Below are 21,208 nucleotides of genomic sequence, written 5' to 3' on the forward strand. Positions count from 1 at the left end.
TAAAATTGCCTCAAGGATTGAAAGGAGGATTGGGATTTGTCTATTGGGAAATATGTCTTCTGCATGGAGAAAAAGAAGGAAAACAAATGTTTGCTCATCGGGTTGCATTTCCACAGTTCATAATAGTACAGTATGTACAATTCTGTATTGTTGAAATAGCAGGTTGTAAGAAATGTCACATGACATTCCCAGTAGAATACTGAGAAATGCTCACATTTCGTGCCATTTCTAGGTATACTATTTGAACTGTTTCAGTAATTTCAAATACGTGTAAAAGTACATTGAGGTGTAAGTCTACAAATTATTTTTACACTTTTTGGGGGATTTATGCCTTTGGTATTTTCTTAGTAACTTAAAAATGTTTGCATGCGAATTCGCCAAAGCAAGAAAATGCACTCAACAATGCAAAAGCCGCAGTGACTTCAACATTTGGTGGTCTTCAGATCAGCAATTTTGGAGTTGCTCGTGATTAAAGTCTCCCATAGTGAAATCTCTTATTAAATGGAAAAGTTATCTGTTTTGGATATCTCTGCCCATTAATAAGTTTTAGGCCTTTGTGGTCTATCTGCACCAAATTAGATAAGTAGAAGGGATGAATTGTGAACAGCATCTTGCCCAAGTTTGGCTCAAATTGGTCAAAGGGAAGGGGGTGAAGTTATTTATTCAGCATGTCCGATTTAATTCTAGATTGTGAAGGCATATGGCAAACTCCTGCATGAAGAGAAGCTTTGAGTCGATTGCTATGCTTCAGAGTGTAGCAGAATCTTCTGTTTTTCGAACAGATGAGTGTATGTGCTGGGCTATCCGTGCACTGAAACACCGGTTTGAGTAATGAAACAAGTTAAATAAAGTTTATCATCAACACTGTAATCAGATTTCAGGTAATATTATTACATTCCATAGCTTTAAGAAAACTATGTCCATTGTTTAAACTCTTTCACAAAGCACCTTCAGCATAAAGAGTCCATTGAAATTGGTTGCAATCTAAATTTAAGAATACAATAAAAATGTACAGGAAATATGTTTTTACAAATATAGACTTGCTTTTTAATTTTGAATATTAAATAGTTTTTTTTAAATTACAAGCATTTTAATCACTATGCATGATAATCAATGTACAGTAAAAATTTTACAATTTAAAAATGTACACCATTTAAAGATAGTTTGACCTGAAATTCCATTATCTTGACATTTTGTCATAATCGTAGATCTGTATTAAATTACATTTGGAAAGCTTCATATCTATGATCGTATTGCATTTCTGCATATACAGCATTTATCATTGTATATACATCAGTACCATTTAAGTTACATTTACAAGACTGTGCAAGTTCCAACAATGTATGAAACAAAAATTAATATTCACAAATCATTCAAGTTCATCTGATTAACAGGTTGCTGGTAATACAAACACTTGTTTCCACCACATTTATAAAGTCTTGATGCAATAATATATATATATTGTATATTTACATATACACAAATACAGTATTTACGAATTTTAAATATACAGAGAATATTCACTTAAATTCATGAACTATACATAACAAATTAATTTATGTACGTAAGACTAAGTAAAGGAGGAGAAATTTACTTTGTTTTAGCAAAATAGTTAAACTTGTTTACTTGCTCCCATACAGCATAGAACTTGGTATTTCAATTTTAAAACAATAAAACAAAAACAGAATCTCGCCATTCAAACCAGAAATGGCTACAAAAGATAATTAAATCACTTTATAAATTGTATTAAAATTGAAAACATGCCATTTCTGGCAGTAAATTCATTTTCCTTGAATAATAGATTCACAATACAAGTTTTTGTAGCTAAAACCAAATACTTACAAAAATATGGGTGCAATTTAACAGATTATGTGCACAAGTACTTCTTAAACTAAAACAAGTACACTGTGAATATTATTTATTGCAATCACAAAAAGATATGACATTTTTCTAATCAAAGTTCATCCCACTTACTGCTTCACATATTCAATTAATGAGATCGCAAACACCTCATTTAATAGAAATGACTAACCCACCCACATAATGCTGCACTACTTTGACTGACAGTCAGGTAAAATGATGACTTTACATTAAATGGCTGCATTGCGTTCCTGGGACACAAAACCCCTTTTCCTTTTCTTTTTAAATTTAATATTTTTGCTGATGCTGGGATAAATATGTACAGTGCACCTTGTTCCAGGACATTGTGCTTAAGGCTTTTAATGGCCCAGACATCAATTTTGTTCTGTTCCAAATTAAAATCCTTATTGACCCAATAAAAATAGGCTTGGATCTAGTGTATAGCTGTTTTAAGATAGTATTTCAAATGTAACTTCTTATGTCCAATCGGAATTACACAATTGTCTGCTTACTGTTGCAAACTTACTCTGAAATAGTTTAACTGGTTTGTAATACATATTTCTTAGAATACTGACAAACTATTCATTTAAAGAATGTAAAATTTGGAGATGAGCCATTACTTGCATCCTCACTCCCATTGAAATTTTAGGCAGATAAATTGTACATCCATTACTGCAGAGTACAAAACCATCCAATCAATGAAACATAAACAACCAATTAGGACTGACGTATCACCATTCATACCATACTGCACTTGCATTCCTAATAACTGAAGCTACATAAATTATACTTGCAGCCAGACATTTAAATGTATAAATGGCTTAACTTCAGCTGGTGAAGAGGTCAGGGAAATAAAACCGCATGATCAATAAATGAATACAACTGTTATGTATCAGCAAATTACTAAATACCTTTAAAAACCAAAGAAATGAATTCCCGTTCTCTTGCAGGACGGTGAAGACGGTGTAAGGCATGTAATATAATTGTCAACCACCTATAGTTTGTGCAAAAGCGATTCAGATTCCACACCCATTTAGTGTCTGGTTTCACTAGTGAATTCCAGTATTTGTGCGAATTAGTGCTTCATTTGATGGTGGCATAAGTGAGAAAATGCATGAATGCTAGGAACAGGACTACATGTATTTCACACAAGCAGAGGAACACATACTGCTCTTATGTTTTTGCTAAAAAGCAGGTTTTCAGTGGTTTTTAGACAGAGGCTAAATACTGTGATACAATTTGGTAGGTGACTTCAAAGCCTGCTGAAGTTGGAAAGTAACCAGGAGTAAGGTCTGGCTACAAAGAGCAGTGCAGCCATTCAGAAATATGGTGAGTGGTTAACATAAGAGCAGAGCCATCACGATTATAAAAACAATCATAAGAAGGAAACATGAGGTCAGCATACATATGGGTGGATTGCAAAAAGTGGGCACACACTAAATATCGACCACAAAGATTAAACCATCTTCGCTGCCCAGATTCCATTTACTGGAAAATGGACGTGAGTGCCAAGGAGGAGGAAAACATTCTACAAGCGGGAAATTAAATCTGAGAAAGATGCTATTGACACATAGGAGTCATGCAGGGTCCATATAAATAAAGTACACTACTAGGTTGGTTATGAATTGTAATGCCCTATCCACTTCATATAAGTAACAAACAAACAAATTAAGCCTACAAGTGCATTGGGTTCAAAAAGGAGAAAGATCCAACACAACAAGCTACTTGTAAGATTACAAGACTTGATTTACAGACAAAATTGACATGGCCCCAACTCTACTAGAAGATTCGTATTACAAGGAAAAGTCACATAATTATTAAATGGTGGCTTCCCCGTGGGATTTATTTTCCTAGTGTTTTCAAATTAGCTTATATAAACAAGGCTCAACACCACAATGCCCTTAAACGGTGCTCAACGTAAGTGACAAGCTACTGGAGAAAGTGGGGCTGTGGAATCTCTTTTAAACTAGACTGACAGTGCAGGTTCAACTAAAAACCAAACAAAAAAAAGCTTGCATGGCAAAGACTATGCACGAAAAAAACATTTAGTTACAAAAGTTGGAAGAACGCAACGTTGTTCTACACACAACCATCTGATCAGTTGATTTTTGTGTCACCCTACATTTCTTAAAAGATCAATCTCAAACAGTGCTGTACGTAAAATCTCATTCAACATAAAGCTTGGAGCACAGTTCCAAGTCACAAATTCTTTTGGGTAAAGCATTATACTTTATATTAATCTTTTGCAAGATTGGCAGATCCTTCATTGTTCAAAATTCCTAAGCATGTGTGCACAAATAATGACACATGCACATGAGCATCACAAGACCATAAAGATATATTTATGCCACACATCAAATGTTGCTGTCTAAACTCAAATACCAAATTAATCTAGCAGATCATAGTTTAAAAAAAAGTCAAATTCTTTCATAAATATTTGAAAATAAATGCCAGGCATACACATACAGGATTATATTTACAGCTTGATTTCTTGTTCATGTAAACATACCCATAATTACTATTAACTATATGCATACTGTATGTTACGTGTTACGTGTTCTGCAGCTGGTAGTGTGAGATTCCGTTTTAATTTTCAAGACTTGCAATTCACATAAAGAACATATAAGCCATTAAGTTTTAACTGTATGCCAGTCTTGATTTCAAGACTATTTCAGGGCATCTACACAGGCTAAGAAGCAAAAATTCATAGTGCAATGATAAGATACTAGTGACAACTATGACGTAGTGGAGTGTGCTTTGTCACTTTGTATCAACAAATGCAACTACAAACTAATGTCTATTCTTACAAAACATTTCAAACAAACAATCACCTGTTGTAAAGAAGTGGGGAAATACATATACAAGCACGTCAAGTAAATCATGTACAAAGTAAAACAAATAAGAAAATTATTACACATTCCCAAACGAAGCAAACAACATCCAGTTCATAAAAACAAATATCTGAAGATTTAGTACTTCAAGTATTTGGGAGCATAGCTGCTGATTTATATTTTCAAATGACAAGCAAATTGCACTGAATTTAACAGAATATTAAACAAGTTCATTGAACATATTGATTTCAACAGGACATCTTTCAGTGTTCACTTCCATGCTACATTTCCTATGGTATCTTCATGACGCTGTGGTAAATTCCATTGCTTTCTGTGCAAGTGAGCTATATATGAATAGTTCTTTTTTGAAAATCAAAAAATATGTAATCCTGGCACAAAAAGTAATCAATCCTTTTCCCCATCTTCACTGCTTCCTATAAAAGAGTAAGAAAAAAATTGAAAATATATGAGAATTTCGGAGGCACTGAAGTAATAACCAAGAATTTACTATGCATACCAGTATTATGTTGCACATCATTAAGTGAAACAACATTTTAGACACCCACAGAAGTTGTACTGCTGTATTACATTTTTGCTCTTGAATTTGTTGAATATAACCAACTGCAGCTTTCAACACCTGCTCCACTCCCATACATCTGGTCACTTCACACATTAACTCAATGTCACATTAAGAATCAAGTGTGAATGTTGAAAAAAATGTTTTCACCACAACTAACTGTCAATAAGTCACTTAGCAGTGAATGGTATCTCACCGCTTATCAGTGAATGTATTGCCAGTGCAAATACAACTTTTCACATTCATTGTTCAACCTCCTCATATTTTTATCAGTTTGATAAAGAATTTATATTTGTATTTCTATTTTGAAACATTGTTTTATGTCCTCTGCTGTATTTTCGCTGCCACAGCTCTAGAAATTTATTTTTTTATTTACCAGCTCTCTCTGCTAGACAGGTCAAGACATAAACCCCTACTCTTCACGGGTTATTTCAACCAGTCCAAAAATAGCTAGTAATTAGTATTAAATGCAGCACATCATGGGTGGCTTACAAAATCTGCCCTAGCTCCTTAGTCCTAGCAATCCAATCCCATATAGTTAAATGAAATCTCGCGAATTTATGATAGACCACCAATTTTGGAATGAATTGAACATGGGGAAGATCTCAGGATCTTGCCATCATCAATCGAACAAACACGACTAACAATAAGGGTAGTGTTCTCTTGACATGATACGCATCTCTCACTTTATTTGCTAACATACGATTTGTGTACAGTGCTAAGCTTTATTGTTAATAGGGAGGGTGAAGCAGCTACCACATGCAGGGAAGGAGTTCAGAAGCAGAGGGCTGAGGTATAAGGTAGACCTATCCCGCACAAAGGACCAGACCAATTCACCTCAAGACACATATATATGTGAAACAGGATTTTCGCCATCATAATGGCAGATCTTCAAACCACTCTGACAAGCTTTACTATTGTCTGGGCCAGTAGAAATGTGTGGTAATGGAGGATCGAATCATGTGGCAGAACTATCTAAAGTATGTGTCAAGGAAAGACACATTAAGCAGCATTATTTGATCAATTGAACTAAAAACATTTTTTGGGAAAATACACAAATTGTGCAGTAAATAGAGCTGTGGCAAATCACAACTTTGCTTGGCCTGGACACCGTTTTCTCAATCGATTGATGAAGGGTAAATAAACAAAGCTTGAATATTCAAATTCTAATCAGTGCTCACTAATGGCGATTTCTTTATGAGAAAAGCTTAACGAGTTCTCCCTTCCAACAGGAAGAATGTGTTTCTAACATTGCAAAGGGCATTTGTTTCCTTAACTGCTACATTCTCAAATACTTTACTAAATAGTGTTCTCTTCTTGGTTAATATTTTCAACACACATGTCCCAGTATCCAAAAATACATTTTTTAAGCTCACTACCCCAAAATAAAATATGTAATATAAAATATATATTCCTAATAACATGTAAAAAGTCCTTATTTATTTTATGGGTAAGATTACCGACAGTTTTCGGTCAAACTGAACTCCTGGTCTAATAACTCAGTGGCTGATCGTAGCACTTAGAAAGCGAAGTCAGTATGGCGGTAATACAGATGAAGACCCTCGATTTTTCACCATTAGGTGTTCATCCTATTGTTGTTTTATCCATTCCTAGGTGGCTTTCAGATATGAGATGGGTAGATTTTCTGAATCCTGCTCCACACCTATGTGGGCATGTGCATGGCAGTTAAACGCCTTCCTTACATTTTGCCTGGCACACTAGTTTCTCCATAAGTAAACAATCAGTGATACACTAATATATTTTGAGTTTAACGTCCTACCAACACATCACAACGTTATGCTGGCATAGGGGTATAACCAATTTAATTCCCCCAATAATGAAGGATTACTACACCATCAGGGACCTGGCTATGGGAGACTGAATGTTGGTGGAAGCTGAGATTCTAGTGCAGCAGAGGCCTTTTAGCTGTTCTACCAAGTGGAGTCTATTGATCGTTGCATGAAATGTATTCAGTCCCACACAACTGAGGACCTTCAATTTTATCTATGTACTATACTCTGTGTTTGGACTAGTGTGTAAGGTGTATGGAGACTGTGCACAGTATGGGTGTGCTGCATGCAGTAGAAAATGGTAGTTTTCACTGCTTGGTAGGGCCAGTTCAACTTCCAAGTCAATGTGGTAGCTCCTGTGGCTGTGTTTTAGCAGTACAGATATTTGATAATGATAAGCTCAAAATCATAAAAATCCCACTCAGAGAATCTGCACTGCATTCCTGAATTGCTAAAGTTCTCGGCAAGTTGGTGTCCCTTTCCCCTTATTTGCAAAACTTAAGGAAGAAAGCCTGTGCAGATGCCCTTCGTTTTAGATGGTGGTTTTATGTTGCGTGAAAGTAGCATATTGACTCGCCTGCCCATGGTCTCAGTAAGTACCCATTTATTTTTCCTTTTTTTAAATCAAACTGGTCACTGGCCCTCCTCAAGTCAAGGGTTTGTATTTGCTTTGACTTCTGTTGCACCAGTGCGGGCCTTTTAACTACAAAGAGACCTTAGGAGGTTGCATTTCTCCCCAAGGCTAGAAATAGGCTGCATACTATAGCATATAGCCTGTTGCTTTGACCTGCCCTGGAGAAGAAGTAGCTGTACAGCACAGTGTGTGGAGAGAGGTGGCCGTCGCTTAGGAACAAATCCTAGCACACACAGGCATATGTTGAAGTCTCTCTGTGTAAATGAGCCAACCACGAGCCCTAATGAACTTTCAGCCCAATTGGCCAGAACTGAACTGAAGACATTGACTTGGCAAAAGGGTAAGGGAAATCAAGGCATTATGCCTAAATTCAGTGTGGCAAACATTCATTGCCTTGACCCCTGACTTTATGGAGGTTGTATTAATTTATTCTCAGAAGGATAGCAGAACTTGAATTTCACCCTCAATTTTAGAAGCATGACCCATTTTGAGAACCATGTGAACCATCGCTCTAGTCCTTACATTATAGAGAAACTGACGCATAAAGACAAAAAACTGACTAAGCCTAAAAAACAGTTCCTCAAGACTTAGCTGGAAGCAGTTTATCAAGTGGGTGCCTCAACTCCCATAGGTTTGCAGATCTACTGAAAATACCGATCTTGTTAATGACATTGGTGTTTCCCATGGTTTCATGCCCATACCCTTTGTGGGTGAGTTATGGTTTTATATTGTAATCATACTCATCATTAATTGTCATCTTTTTTATGTGAATTTCAGATTTGCATTAAAGTTACAATACTAGAAGTTAAACAAGACAAATGTCTGCAAAATTCATAGAGGCACTATGAAATGCCACCATAATAATAATACACAGAAAATTGCTAATTTCTTGACTTCCATCCTTCATTATAATTCTGCTCTTCTCAGATATTGAAACCAGAAATCCCAGTACTTGGCTTCCCCAGCAAAATGTCATAATTATTCATTCATTCTGAAAACGAACACTCCCCCCCCCCCCCCCCCCCCAACTCCTTTTTGAATTTTCATGAACCTCAACATTTCAGAGGAAAAGCATATGTGCATGTTATTCTCACATAGACCCATGAAACAGCTGCAAGGTTATTAGCACATCAATGATTTTGACCCCCCTTTAATAATGCCTACCCCCATATTAGATCTGAATGAAACTGGCGACTGCTGCACTGGTTCAACTTGCTAAAAGTGTCCTAAATTCGATTTTATTATGAAGCCACCAGATTTAGTAGCACATGAAAACGATTATGCCCCTCCCTTTTTAACTCTGCCCCAGCCTCTGCCGTACCCACAGAAGAAAGACTAAGCATGCTAAATGTTTGCCAATGCTATTAGCAATTATTTTATTTTTGGTCTTCCCAACCCCCTGTCTAATTAAGCCCAGCCTTGATGGGACTGCACACGTTTACAAATAGCAAGAAAAGCTGAACATGCCGAATGTATGCCATAGTTTATGCAAAACGATCAAATAGCATGAAAGTTATAGGCAAATGTAATAGATTTACACCAATAGATTTACACTAAACCAGACAAAGCCCATTCTCCGAGTAAAGCTCTACTTTGACGTTGGTGCTAACCCGTTCAGTAGTTAAAATGGAAATCAGGCTGACTGATCTAAGCAAAACCAGACATCCAACATAACCCAGATTTCCATTTTTTGGAAAGTTTTGAGCAGATTCATCAGATTTTACCAAAGTTATAAACAAAATGGAAATGTAAAATATACAATGGGAACTCCTACATAACGTCACCCAACAATAAGTTACTATCACTGACTGTACTTTGTATATATAAAACTAATCTTGCTCTTTCGTAAAAATAAACACAACACTCACAAACCTTTCATAAGAAAAACGTATGGACAGCAAGATAAGCACATAACTCACACAAACTAGAGAGCCTAAATCCTGATCTCAAGTCAATCTGAAATCTTGAAAAGACCGGAGAAAAACACAACAGGCACTGATCCTAAATGCCAAATGGTCATATTTAAAAAATAAAATGAAAGCAACTACTTCCTCCACCAGTCAAGAGCCATGTTTTAATACCATCAAAACAGCAGGAAAACAAATATGCATCAAGTTTTCCACGATCCATAAATGGCATAAAAAGTAAAACAATTAAATAAAAAAAAACTTTTACTTCACACCTGCCTGCGAGACTTCAAAGAAAAATGCAACTTTGTAACAATGATTACTCTAGTTTAGCAGTACTTTTAGACCTTTGAGAGGCTTTTGATATGGTCTGGCATGTAAGTCTCTGGTCTAACCTGTTGGTTACAGTGGTTGAGACCCATCAGAAAGATCTGAATGGGTCATCTCCTTCCTGTCATGGATATAGCAATGTATTCAAAATTAATCCAGCAGATCTCTAGCAGCGCCCTATTATGCATCTGTTTCATTTAGATTGGCAAAGGGCGTACTCTTAATCAAGCTAGAATTCTCTGTTCAATTTGAGGATGCCACTGTGCCCTAACCAAGAAGCCCCTCCAACTCCAAAGTCTGCCATTTGAAAAATTACGCATTAGACATTTTTGTTTTGTCTGTCCAAATCCTTAGAAGAACCTCCATTCAAAATCCAGAATTGGCAGCTCAATCTTCGTAACTCCGCCATCCCCTTCTCCCATGTCAAATCCTGGTGATTAACTGTGGACCCTAATAAATTCTTACTGTACTCTACTCTAAATCCATAGATTACCAATTACATTTGCTATAAAAACTAAGCCTTTCTCTTTTGCTTTCTTAACTCAACTGTAGCGGCCAAGAAGGTATTCTGCATTTGGAGTGACGGCTAGCTTGGAGGGTGAAATTGGAATAGGAATAGTTACTACACACTTGTTGCTAGTTGTCACCCCACACTGGTCTCAAATTTAAACAGTATTTCATATAAGGCAAAATATTGTAAGACTATATTTTATAATCATCCCAGTCAACATATCTTTGTGTGCAGAAAGTTCCTTAAAAAGACTTCACTTACAAAGGTGAAGCAAGCTAAAACCTTAAAACAAGCCTAGGGGCTACCCCAAAAGCATGGATCTCTCTTCCTGCAGATATCCGTTCTTCTGTAAGTCTTGTTTCCTACAGTAACAAAACCCAGATAAAATTCTTGCGGATGTCTAGCCTGAAGGACAATGTGGTCTCTTGTTTAATAATACTACCCCACTGTGATTAATCGTAGCCATTTTATTTTCCAAGTTCTATTGACTTGTCTTACTTCTAAAACACCTCACTATTTTCTGTGTTAGGCTACACTGCTTAAATACTTGAAATCTGATAAAAAATACCTGTAGATGTAAATGTTTGATCTTCTCAAAATGTTCTAAGTTTATTAAGTCTTCCTACCAAACAACTCTCTTGCTACCATCTTTGCAACACACCACTGTAAATGTTCAAGAACTAGTGTGCGCCGAATATTGGTTTAGATGGAATACAAAATAATTAAGTAGGCAAAAGAGCAACACTCACCTTGTTCAATGTCTGAATCTGTAAGATGTGTTATAGAAAAGCTCGCTATGTTTGCAGGAGAGATGGAGAACCGAGAATATGGGGAGGCATGTGTCCAGCTTTTTTCCGGACTCCTGGGAGGTGGCGGAGGAGAGAAATACTTGGATGCTTGAATCGAATGCTTGCTATTAATCAGGCTGTTGGCTGTTTTAGAAAGATACGATGGCTGTGGGGAAGAGAAGTCATCGTCCCACTCAAACCCTCCTCCTGAAATAGAAATAAACATCAAATACAATTAACAAAATAAAAATGCTGAGGCTTGGACTGCAGCCTGTCACTTTAGATAATACGTATGATCATAACAGCAAAGAATCGCACTGACTTTGAAACTATTAACCCAACTCTGCTTTGTGCTGCTTTTGTTGCTGGGGACCGATATACTACCCCCCGGTAACAAAAGCGCCCTCCCCCCCAGGGGTCTAAAACCGGCCCCCACCCAAGCGGCCCACTGGGGAAACGCCCGGTGCCCGTTTTACCTTTTAGCGGTCCTAATTGATTGTTAGGGTGCCCCTTTCGAATTGGAATTACTAATTATGTGATTTCCACTTTTTATTTTTAATAATAAAATGTACCAAGTTCAGAATGTCTGGTGAAAGCTGGTTCTTAAATTGGAATGTGGAGTGTTCTGACGAGGAGGACATCAGTCATCTATGGAATGTTAAATATGTTTGAAGAATTCCTGGACATGTATTTCCAAGTGAGCCTTTGGGAATCCAGCATTTAGAGTTCTAACCTTTTGATGGTTTGTGCAGGTGTAATGAGCCTCGTTCTTAGCACTAGTAATTATGCCATAGAATTACTGACTGAATGGCAACACATGCTAACTCTAATTTATTATTACTCCTAAACAAACAACTGAAACTAAAAACTGAAACTAAAAACAATCGGTTATAAATGTGTACCTTTCACAACTATCTGCACAAATGCTGCAGAAGCATGTCATCCCCTACCACCAAGCCTGTGAAAATTAACTACCGTAATGTAACATTTCCAGAGAACTGAACCTGTAGTTTAAGCGGACTGTCCAATCAACTGTGCGCTCTATCTAGACCCGCTCATTTTCCAGGGCTAAGGGGAGAAAAGAATTCTCCAGCACAGGCCAAGAAAGTAGCATATCCCTAAGTGCGCTAGTCTCACGCACAAACACAGTTAAAGTACAATAAGCCAATTGTCAATGCATGAACAGTTAGTAAGGGTGTTGTGGGACATTGCAAAACCTCGTATACCACTGGGCAATTTTTTTTTGTCACACAGAATTAACTCTATTCGGCTGATTAAAGCCATCAAAGTGCAAATAACAAAACAGGACAGATCAAATCTACATTCATAAAATACATAGATATAGAATCAGTTAAGATCCCCCGTCTTGTGTCCGTGTATCAGACAGAGAGTAAAAAAACATAAAACAGTTAATAATCTTCGTAGAGACCTGCTCCACTCGGTGTTCATAGACTACCGCTCCCATAGGGAACAATAGAATAAAATACACTCCATCACATGGTACAACAATTCAGACAAGAATGGGGACACTGCTCAAATCCATAACAGGGAAGATAACCACAAAAATGACAATAGAGCGTACCAGTACATAATTAGGCCTGGGAGTAAATAAATAAGTAAACTAAAATTAGCCCAGCTCAGACTTGATCATCTTTACATGTAAAAGCCAAAAAGTAAAATTTAAATAACTTGATCCATTGCCGTATCCACAGGGGAGCTCATAAGTGACCTGTTCCTATGCCTGATTGCTCCTGTTAGAAAACTTGCTACCCCAAAACAGATCATGGGTGACGCTAGCGTTTGTAAGTATACCAGCGCCGGCCTAACTTGTTCGAAGTTACAACCTCTAAGCAAAGGAATGATACAGTTTCTGCGCAGTTGATTGTAATATGCACAGAAAAATATTGTGTGAAGAGTGTTCTGGTCCGAGAAATTATCACAAGGACAAGGACTTAATGTTCCTTCTTTCAAGTACCCTTTAGGAAAAGCACGGAGCCAGGGAACCATATTCAGCCTGAATCTTGTCAGAACAAAGAGATGGTGTTTATATAAGATAAATATGGTTGCATTTGTCGTCCCAAGCTCAGGATAGCAAATCTTCTCACCATGGGTTTTTTCAATTCATTCTCCTCCCTTAATACCCTTCGTCTTTTTAAGAACTGCTGCTTGAGGTCTCTGATGGCCGGTTTACTCAATGCTGTGGGGGTCAAAAATAAATCTGGGCAGCCAAGCATTTCCATCTGGTCCTTAATATAGCTAATCCATGGAATGTCGAAAACCTTTTCTAGGGTAAGACAATCTTGGATGATCAATTGGTTAAGATTTGGAGTAGGTTGTGCCCAAATTCTCAGCCAACGCAATAAAGGGGCAACCGCAATCTGATCGGAAATAAAACTTGCTCCTAATTCCTCGTGTATGCTAAAAGTTGGCATGGAAGCAGGGCCCGAAAGCAGACTACGCAAAAAAGTTTTCGGCCCCCTGGATTTCTCTGACATCTGTGTAACCCCAGATGTCGCTCCCATGGGTTGTCATAGGTAGGCACTTGGCATTATAGATCTTCATAAGTGCCGGGAGTGGTTTTGAGCCTATTCTTTTTGCAAAGTAAATCTGTCTGCGGCATTCGACACCGTCTCTCACCCTACATTGATTTCCAGGCTAACTAACATCGGCCTGAAGAAGGAGGCCTTGGCATGGTTGAAGAGCTTTCTGACATTCCGCACCCAGCAAGTAGCTATGGGCGCATATAGGTCAGAGGAGGTTGAAATCCCCAAGGGGGTGCCACAGGGCTCTTGCCTGAGCCCAAACAATTTCAACATATATGTGGCACCCCTGGCTAACATCATGAGACGATACGGATTCATCCCAATATCTTATGCGGATGATACGCAACTCCTCTTTCCTTTTAAAACCTTTACACCTGAAGTCAGAAACTCCTTCTCCCAGGGCATGAAAGCAGTGGCACGTTGGATGTCCTCCAACTACTTGCAATGCAACGTTGGGAAGACGGAAGTCATGTTGTTTGGTGAGGCAAAAATGCTCTGGACCCCAGAATGGTAGCCACAAGATCTTAGCCCAGTGCCCAAGCCCAAACAAACTGTTAAGAACCTGGGTGTCCGATTAGATCAGGAGCTCACTCTCAAACAACATGGCAACCAGGTGGTGGAAGCCTGTTTTCATGTAATCAGTATGCTGCGAAAAATCTTCCCATTACTACCGGGTACCACGAGGAAGATGCTGGTCCAGGCGCTTGTTCTGAGTCGCCTGGACTATTGCAATGGCCTACTCCTGTCTGCCAACGAGGGAGTTATGAACAGACTTCAGGTGGCCCAGAACACGGCAGCTCGCCTGGTTCTGAATGCCACTCCTCGCACGCCTTCTAAACCTCTGCTGACAAAACTACACTGGTTACCTGTCAGACAAAGGGCCAAGTTCAAGGTATGCTGTACCATCCACAAAAGCCTGAATGGAATGGGTCCTGCATATCTGACCACTAAATTCATACCTTATATACCATCTCGGACTCTTAGATCTAGTGAACAAGGCCTCCTGTGTGTACCCAGAGCAAAGAAGGCTCGACATGGAGCAAAAACACTATCAATAGCCGGACCCTCCCTCTGGAACAGTCTCCCACTATCCCTTAGACTATGTGCAAATCACCTCCCTTTCAGGAAAATGCTGAAAACCTTCTTGTTTAAACAGTAGACCACAACAGCTTTTTAACATCCCCTCTGCTTAATTCTTGGAAGAAGCCAAAGGCGCGGAGATACTCCTTCGGGAGTGATGCCAGCGCGATACAAACCCGCAAATAAATAAATAAAGTCTAAAATGGCCCCCGATGCTCTAGTTAATACGTTTTTTGTGTGCACGCTGTGTGCTCCATGAGCACCGGTGATCAAAATGTACCCCTAGATATGGAAAAGCTGGGACTTTTACTAACTCTAGTCTCTTGCAATAGAATTTTATCTTCGCTGCCCGCTGACTTTTTAAAATTAGTGATGAGATCCAATGACTCCATAAAATCTATAAAACAATTTAAAAGTGTTTGCAGCTCCCTTGCAGTCCTCGCCACCAACACCGCGTCTTCAGCATACAAAAGTGCGGGAATAATTTTGCCCCCGGCTCTAGGGATATCTTTACAGCAAGAAATAAGAGAATCCCCTAATTTATTAATATAGAGGGTGAACAGCAAAGGGGGCCAAAATGCACCCCTGCCGGACCCCTCTTTTAACTGCCCATGAATCAGTTAGGCTACATCTTCTTTAAAGCGCGCAGCCGCTGTTGTTTTCCTGGATGGCTGCCAGAAATGAAATCAAATCAACATCTAGCCCTGTATCTTGGAGGATCACCCAGAGTTAACAAGGTCAAAAACCGAGGTTAGATCCATAAAGGCCAGATGGAGGTCCCTGCGCTTTGCAACTGTATACTTCCCTATCACCAAATGGAGATTAAGGCATTGGTCCAGCGTACCTTTCCCTTGCCTAAAACCATATTGGAGATCGGAAACTATACTTGCTTGATCGAGCCACTCTGTTAGTCGTGCCAGGACAACTTTCCTCACAATTTTGGCCACGGAGTCGAGGAGCGAAATAGGCCTATAACAAGCCGGATCGTCCCTTGCTCCCTTCTTAAAGATCGGTATAATAACCGCTTTGGCCCAGGACAGAGGAAAACCGGACATGCAGGCTCCATTAAAAACATGGGTTAAGATCTTGGGGCAAGCTTAGGATCTGTCTTATAAAGGTCAGCTGGTACTCCGTCGGGACTTGGAGCTTTCCCCCCCTAAGGTTGATGTGATCGCTTGAGTAACTTCATCAATGGTAAAAACAAGAGGGTGGCATATGCAATCACTGACTAGTGTTTCTGCGGGAGTCCCGGGGGTCACGTCGCTGTACACTTTCCCAAAGTGTTGCACCCACCTCTCAGCAGGAATTACACAGTCTTTACTATAGTTTGGTGAATCGTCAAACAATGGACTATTTACAATAGACCAGAATCTAGAGCTGTAGGCCAGCACACTGGCCTGGCTAAGCTCCTCCCACGCTAGCTCCCTTAATTGCCTTTTCCGACTTTCCACTGCAAGTTTGTATGCCCTCCTTGCATTTTTAACCCGTAACGCTACCCTAGGTTTTTGCTTAAGTTCCTGTATGAGTTCCTTATGGGTATTCATACAGGTTTAGTCGAACCATTTTTTAAATATTGCGGGCATTGGTCTACAGGATACAGTTAAGTTCAAGGCAACCTGCTTTGCGATTCGGTCAAAAGCATAAAGGACCAATAGTGGTTGGGAGTCCTGGTCTGAACAGATCCCAAACTCCTGCGCACAGTTGGTAATTAGACTGTCAATAAAACTGTCAGTGGTAATCCGATCCCACCTCATTCTGCAGGCTTGATCTATAGGCGCAATATTAGCATTAGTAAGTTGGGTCATGGTCCTACCATTATTTACAGCATGTATATTAAGGTCCAATATTAGTGGATTGTGATCACTAAGACAGTTTTTTGTTGCATTTACTGTGCCTATTGTCGAAATCAATGAAGAGGAGACCAGAATATAATCAATTATACTGGGACGGCCATGACCAACATATGTAGGTATAGGAGCTATCCTGTCCGACTGCACAGGGCTAATCAAGTTATGTGTTGATAAAAATCTTTCTAAAAAAGTGCCGAACGAGGTATGTTTAAAGTGGGTTAGCCCCGGAGGGCCATGATCGTCCTCCAACCTTTCTAAACAATTGGTAGGGCAAGCGTGAATATTAAAATCACCCAGGACTAACGTGTCAGTGTGTTTCAGTACTGTCACCATAATTGCCCAAAAAAACAGTGAGAGCTCTAAGATGCTCTAACTCGTCAGTTCTAGTGAAAGGATTATAAAAATTAACCACTAGAAGAGCTGGCAGGTTCTTCCCGGTCAGCTCTACTACTAGGATATGGGGAGAACATGAGTCAATCAAAGTTACTCTGTAAGACAACTTAAGGTTGATCATCAATAGTAGCCCCCCTTGCTCTACCCATGCTGGATGGTGTAGCGAGTTTACAAAAAGATGTAAACCCATCTAAATAGTAGGTTTCATTAGCCTCGTCCGTTTCCTGAAGGGCGATAATATATGTGGCAAGAAAAGATTCCCAACTGGCGTCACCCTTTTTTGCCCTTAGACCGCAATATTCCATGTTAAAACTTTCATTATGTCTCCATCGGTTATTGTTAAGATAGAAGTGGATTTTATAATATGAACTGATGAAGTCTGATGGTTCAAGGAACAAGGCGGATAAAAATTCCACTAACCATGGGAACATCTATTACATCATCCAGTAATTCCACCAAATTGTCTAAGACAACGGGTACTGCGTTGCTAACAGGTAGTCAATCTTGAGCGTCTAAACCAGAAAGTGCCTGAAACCTGTAGGACAAGGGGATGGAGGGAACCGTCAAGGTTCTCACAGAAGGCTTATAAAAATAACTCGGTGGCAAAGCCCAGATGGAGGTGGCAAACATAGGGCACAGATCCTGCACCCTTAGAATAGGCTGTACAACCGCAGGATTTCGAAAATTAATGACCACACAATAACCCTCAAAGTTCTTTAGTGAACATCCCACCCACCGATCTCTGCGTATCATGATGATACTGTTGGTCATAGATACCCTAAAACCTTTATGTTTAGATAACCCGTCTACGGTTTTATTGCGCAGTTGGGTCCAAAATTCAATTTGGTCTGGTCTAAGAGGTGGAACACCGGCCAGAACCAAAACAAAGACATGCGGCCGGGGGCAGATCTAGCACACCTCCAGAGCACATAGTATTCGTGGCCTTCAGCACAGTGGGACCATCACTATGATGATTACTAGCCCTCGTAGTAGACTTGGCCTGGACAGTATATAGTGGTCTCGAAGGGCCCACGGGATGGGGCGAGATCAATCAGCTGGTCAAAAGGAATTAACCCTACCACCTATCCCCAAACCTCCCTGGCCCAGATATGCGGTGTTTCCCCCGGGACCCGATGTCATACATAATGGTCGGGGCATAGCGGGACTCGCATCACCAGTGAGCTCAATTCCTGCTCTGCAGGCCAATCCCCTTTTACCCCCCTACAGGGCCGATGGCTTCTGGCATTACCGGGGCCACGGGTACGTTAACTGCCCCTCGTGCCGCACATTTACACCTGCATGCCTCCTGATCAATTGGCTCATTACTAGATTTTAAGAGATATGACAGCTTACCTTCAATCGCCTCTAATTTACTTACAAAAAGGCGCTAAGAGAGCAGATAAAGTCTCCAAATATTTCCATTGGTCTGGATCACTTCCAAGATCGACAGTGGTGTGGGGGTCAGTGTTTGAAAAAAGAGGCGTACCACCATTGGATTTTGGGGAGTGATTCTCGCGTGTGCATAAAGCTTGATGTTTAAGTCTGGCTTTGGCCTTGTTCCTCAATGCCACACTCCCCCTTGTGCGTTTTGCAGGCGGCTCACCATTCCCACCCTCATCATCCCCTCCTAACCTGGATTTAGAGGAGCATGCCACACTTTCCCTTTCCCTAGCAACTCTTTTGGAGCTAGTAGCCGGGTCACCTTGAGCTACGCATGTCGTAGTTAAGGTGTGTGCTAAAGTTGAAACAGGGGGCGCAAGCAAATCTGTTTTCTCCCCAAGTGAAGTAACCAGCAAGTCCTTGGATAAGCTCAATCTCGGATTTTGGGTAACTTTCAAAGTGCGTAGGTGGTCCACCTCCAATCCCCCCGATTTGGAAGCTGAGCCATCAACTGGCTCACCAACCGGACTTGCAACTAGAGCATCCAAGCTTAAGTGGTCCGAAATTTGCGGAGCACCCAGGGGAGATCTGGCCAAAGTTATAGCCCCCAGGGACGATCTCTTTTGCCCTGCATAGGTGCCCAAGGAATTCCTTTTTTCAGTGAGCTGTATTTCATGTGTTAATACTGATTCAGCCCTTGTCAAAAACGCACCCAAAGTTCCCACTACCCCCCCCCCCCCTCCCCCCCCCACCCCACCCAGCCATCAGACCTGTAGCCTTACGTTCGGTACTCATGACCAGTGTCTCAATATATAACACCACCTTATAGGCAAGCGAATGAATCAAGAACAATTGAATTGAATTGAATGAATTGAAAAGGGATTTATCCAGCGCGACATTGCCCATAGGCGTCAAGGCGCTAACGATGGTATAGGCTGTGAGGGAGGGGGAAGGAATTACAGATAAGTCTCCCTGAAGAACCAAGTCTTCAGGGCCTTTTGAAAGAGAGAGTAAGCCGATTGACCTTTAATATCCGCCGGAAGAGTATTCCAGATCTTGGGGACAAGGGAGTGGAAAGACCTCCTGCCCCATCTGGCTTTGTAGATTCTGGGGATCACAAGAAGATTCTTGTTAGCAGATCGAAGGACCCTACCAGGGGTATAGGGTGTTAACAAGGATTTGAGATCTTCCGATCCACCGGCATACAAGGCACGGTGAGTAAGACAAAGAACCTTGAACTTTATCCTGGCCTGCATAGGGAGCCAATGAAGATCCCTCCTGATGAGAACCTTGAACTTTATCCTGGCCTGCATAGGGAGCCAATGAAGATCCCTCCTGATGGAGGTTGCTGATGAAAGTCTGGGGGCGACAGCGACAAACCGAGCAGCTGCATTTTGTACCACTTGCAGGCGTTGTACCTGCTGTTTATTAATACTTAAGTACAATGCATTACAATAGTCTAACCTAGAGGAGATTAGTGCTACTGTAACAGTTTTCCGGGCCTCAGGGGAAAGATAGTGCACCAACTTCCTCAGGGTTCAAAGAGCTCCACAACAGGTGGAGATCGTCCTGTTGACCTGTTTGTCAAAAGAGAGTTTATTGTCAAAAATGACACCCAGATTTCGAGCGGACTGGGAGGGCTTAGGACAAACCCCAAGAGCAGGAGGCCACCAGTCCATTGACCATATCTCTTCCTTGCCTCCGAAGATCAGCACCTCTGTTTTTTCCCCATTTAATTTGAGGAAATTCCTCACATCCAGCCGGCAACTGCCTCCATGCAGTTTCTGAAGTTCCGGGCTGTGATGCCGGCAGAGTGTGAGAGGGAGACCATGATCTGGGTATCATCGGCATAGGATAAAACTTCCAGCCCAAAAGATCTTACGAGTCTGGCAAGCGGTGTCACAAATGTTAAAGAGTGTGGGGCTCAGGGATGACCCCTGAGGGACCCCACACTGCACTGGTTTTGCTGGCGAGAGAAAGTCGCCCAGCTTGACCCTTTGTACACGGTCATCCAAAAAAGATTTCAGTAGGCTGAGCGCCGGCCCGTTCACGCCTATCTCCTTGAGGTGTTTGACTAAGATGGAGGGAAATAGGGTGTCAAATGCGGCTGTAAGGTCGAGCAGGACCAGAAGGGTAGTCTGGCCACTGTCGACCTTAGCACGGATGTTATTGGTGACAACTGTGAGAGCGGACACGGTGCTATGAGCCCTGCGGAAACCGTGTTGAGAGGGGTCAAGAAGGCTAGCGTTCTCCAGAAACAATAAAACAATGAAATGACTTTGAGGTTTGTCCAGAGTTCAGTGTCTTACACAACAAAAAGGGGGGTGGCCCAGCCCTGCCTCTTCCTCCTGGCTCAAAACGGACCAGAACATGTGTGAAATGAGGAGTTGTAGAGATCGAACGCCAATAAGATGGAATAACAGTACCTTATATGTCCAGGCTGTAACTGGAAGGCAGAGGTCAGAGGGATGGCCCTGCCCTGCCTTGGACAGGCGCAGACAGGCCCGCGCAGGCCCGCTCGCGTCCCGTGCTGTGGGAGCCCCAAGACTTCATTGGCGCCTCCTGGCGCTCTGGTGATGATGACGGGTGCACAACTGCACAAAGGACCCTGGGCGCGGTAGTCTTTCTCCCTCCGCTCCGGTCCTTGACCCTAGACGGTAGCTCCACTAACAGGTACGGGCAAGGCTAGCGGTATCAGGGCGCCCCCACTGGGCAGTTATAACTAGCCGATGTT

The 21,208-nt window shown here is 40.9% G+C and overlaps 1 protein-coding gene across 1 annotated transcript in view; it reads right to left on the minus strand.

The window, feature by feature from the left end:
• Positions 1-1,023: 1,023 nt before the first annotated feature.
• LMTK2 (lemur tail kinase 2) overlaps positions 1,024-21,208 on the minus strand; it is a 254,965-nt gene continuing 234,780 nt past the window's right edge. The window contains exons 13-14 of the mRNA XM_086940730.1: positions 11,190-11,435; positions 1,024-5,125 (exon numbers count right to left, since the gene is read on the minus strand). Of these exons, the coding sequence (XP_086796856.1) occupies positions 5,097-5,125; positions 11,190-11,435 (275 nt within the window). The 3' untranslated portion in view covers positions 1,024-5,096. The remainder of the gene's footprint in view (positions 5,126-11,189; positions 11,436-21,208) is intronic.

The sequence above is a fragment of the Lissotriton vulgaris genome, chromosome 10 (genome assembly GCF_964263255.1).
Source record: "Lissotriton vulgaris chromosome 10, aLisVul1.2, whole genome shotgun sequence".
Classification (NCBI taxonomy): Eukaryota; Metazoa; Chordata; class Amphibia; order Caudata; family Salamandridae; genus Lissotriton; species Lissotriton vulgaris.